The sequence below is a fragment of the Notolepis coatsorum genome (genome assembly GCF_963971535.1).
Source record: "Notolepis coatsorum genome assembly, chromosome: 9".
Lineage (NCBI taxonomy): Eukaryota > Metazoa > Chordata > Actinopteri > Aulopiformes > Paralepididae > Notolepis > Notolepis coatsorum.
The window spans coordinates 40,522,351-40,524,850 of NC_140173.1; the positions used below are offsets into that span (position 1 = coordinate 40,522,351).

Consider the following 2,500-nt stretch of genomic DNA (forward strand, 5'->3'; position numbering starts at 1 on the left):
TCAGTATTGCTAAAGATATTGTTCAGTATTGTTAAAGATATTGTTCAGTATTGATCCAGATAATGTTCAGTATTGATCCAGATAATGTTCAATATTGGTCAAGATAATGTTCAATATTGGTCAAGATAATGTTCAGTATTGGTAAAGATAATGTTCAGTATTGGTAAAGATAATGTTCAGTATTGGTAAAGATAATGTTCAGTATTGGTAAAGATAATGTTCAGTATTGATCCGGATAATGTTCAGTATTGATCCAGATAATGTTTAGTGTTGATCCAGATAAAGTTCAGTATTGGTAAAGATATAATGTTCAGTATTGATCCGGATAATGTTCAGTATTGATCCAGATAATGTTTAGTGTTGATCCAGATAATGTTCAGTATTGAAAGAAAAACTGGGAAGCGTTGCAGACATAATCTGTGGTAAACCAGAAAAGTTGAGAAACAAGAGTGGATGACGAAAGACATTCTGGATGAGATGAAAAAGAGAGCAGACATGAAGAATGCGGACAGAAAAACTGAATACAATAGAGCAAAACGAAAAGCACAGAAGATGTGTAGAGATGCAAAAGAGAAGTATTACAAAGAAAATGCAAAGAAATTGAAGATCTAGACAATAAGCACAACCCTCTCATGTACAACAAGATCCAACAACTAACAAGGAAGAGGAAAAAACAACCCAAGGTGTCAGAGACAAAGAAGGAAAACTGGAATTAGTCTAGAAGAGAGAGAAAAAGTCCAAATCACAAAAAAAGAAGTTGAAGAGGCTGTGAAGTCACTGGCCACGGACAGATCACCCGGCGAGGATGAGATCCCTGCTGAACTGATTAAGAACTCGGGTGACAGATGCATCGAGCTCCTTGTGAAACTGGTAAACAACATCTACAACTCAGGAAATATTCCAAATGATTTCCTAAAATCAATGTTCATTCCGATCCCAAAGACCGGAAGAGCCACAGAATGCAACAATTACAGGACTATCAGTTTGATATCTCGTGCATCAAAAGTACTCCTGAAAATCATCAAGAGCAGAATAGAACCCATAATTGAACATCAGCTCTCGGATAGCCAAATGGGTTTCCGCCAAGGAAAGGAAAAAGAGATGCAATCTGCCAACTCAGAATCATTGGCGAAAAATCGATAGACCAACAGAAGAAGCTGTATATTTGCTTCATCGATTTCACGAAGGCCTTCGATAGACTTGAACATACAACATGGATGAGAACAATGGAAGAATTCGAAATACCAGTTTCTGACCGAAGAATAATTGCCAACTTATACTGGAGGCAGAAGGCAAATGTTAGAATAGGAAAGGAGAAATCAAGAGACTTCCCGGTGGAGAAGGGTGTAAGACAAGGATGCATCTTGTCCCCTGTACTCTTTAATATGTACAGTGAATCACTGATGAAAAAGGTCTGAGAGGAGGGAAAGGAGTAAAACTTGGCAAAGAGAACATCACCAATATACGATACGCTGATGACACCGCTATAGTCTGTAACTGTCAAGAAGATCTACAGGACATGATGAATAAGCTGAATGTCGAATGTAAAAACTATGTGTGTGTGTGTGTGTGTGTGTGTGGTGCGTGTGCGTGTGCATGTGTGTGTGTGTGTGTGTGTGTGTGTGTGTGTGTGTGTATGTGGTACCTGTGTTAGGTATACTAAGACGTCCTCCAAGGCTGCCCAGCGTGGCGCTGGTACTATGTCCTGGTTCTCTGGACAGCGTGGTGTTGGTACTGTGTCCGGGTTCTCTGGACAGCGTGTGTGGGTGGTGCTGTCTCTCGCGGCCCAGGATCTCCCCGTTGCCAGATAGCCTGTCAGCGGGCAGCTCCACAGACGACAGCGTGGAGGAGTTGTACACCTTTGTTCGGGATCAATCCTCCTAATTATTGTCTCATATTTACAATGTAGCCTAATGGTAAAACATACACTGCGCTAGCATGGCTAATGCTACAGTACTCTATAGTGTGCTAGCATGGCTAATGCTACAGTAGTCTATAGTGTGCTAGCATGGCTAATGCTACAGTACTCTATAGTGTGCTAGCATGGCTAATGCTACAGTAGTCTATAGTGTGCTAGCATGGCTAATGCTACAGTAGTCTATAGTGTGCTAGCATGGCTAATGCTACAGTAGTCTGCTAGCATGGCTAATGCTAGAGTAGTCTATAGTGTGCTAGCATGGCTAATGTTACAGTAGTCTATAGTGTGCTAGCATGGCTAATGCTACAGTAGTCTGCTAGCATGGCTAATGTTACAGTAGTCTATAGTGTGCTAGCATGGCTAATGTTACAGTAGTCTATAGTGTGCTAGCATGGCTAATGCTAGAGTAGTAAGACCTCCCTTTGGAGAAGGTGTGGAGGAGGTATGAAGTATAGAGGCGGTATAGAGGTATATAGGAAGTATAGAGGAGGTATGGAACATATATAGAGGTTTGGAGGAGGTATAGAGGAGGTATAGAGGAGGTATAGAGGTATAGAGGAGGTATAGAGGAGGTATAGAGGA

At 41.2% G+C, this 2,500-nt stretch overlaps 1 protein-coding gene across 1 annotated transcript in view; it reads right to left on the minus strand.

The window, feature by feature from the left end:
• LOC311234054 (netrin receptor UNC5B-like) overlaps positions 1–2,500 on the minus strand; it is a 159,006-nt gene that overhangs the window by 17,982 nt on the left and 138,524 nt on the right. The window contains 1 exon segment of the mRNA XM_084321146.1: positions 1,646–1,859. Within this exon segment, the coding sequence (XP_084177272.1) occupies positions 1,646–1,859 (214 nt within the window).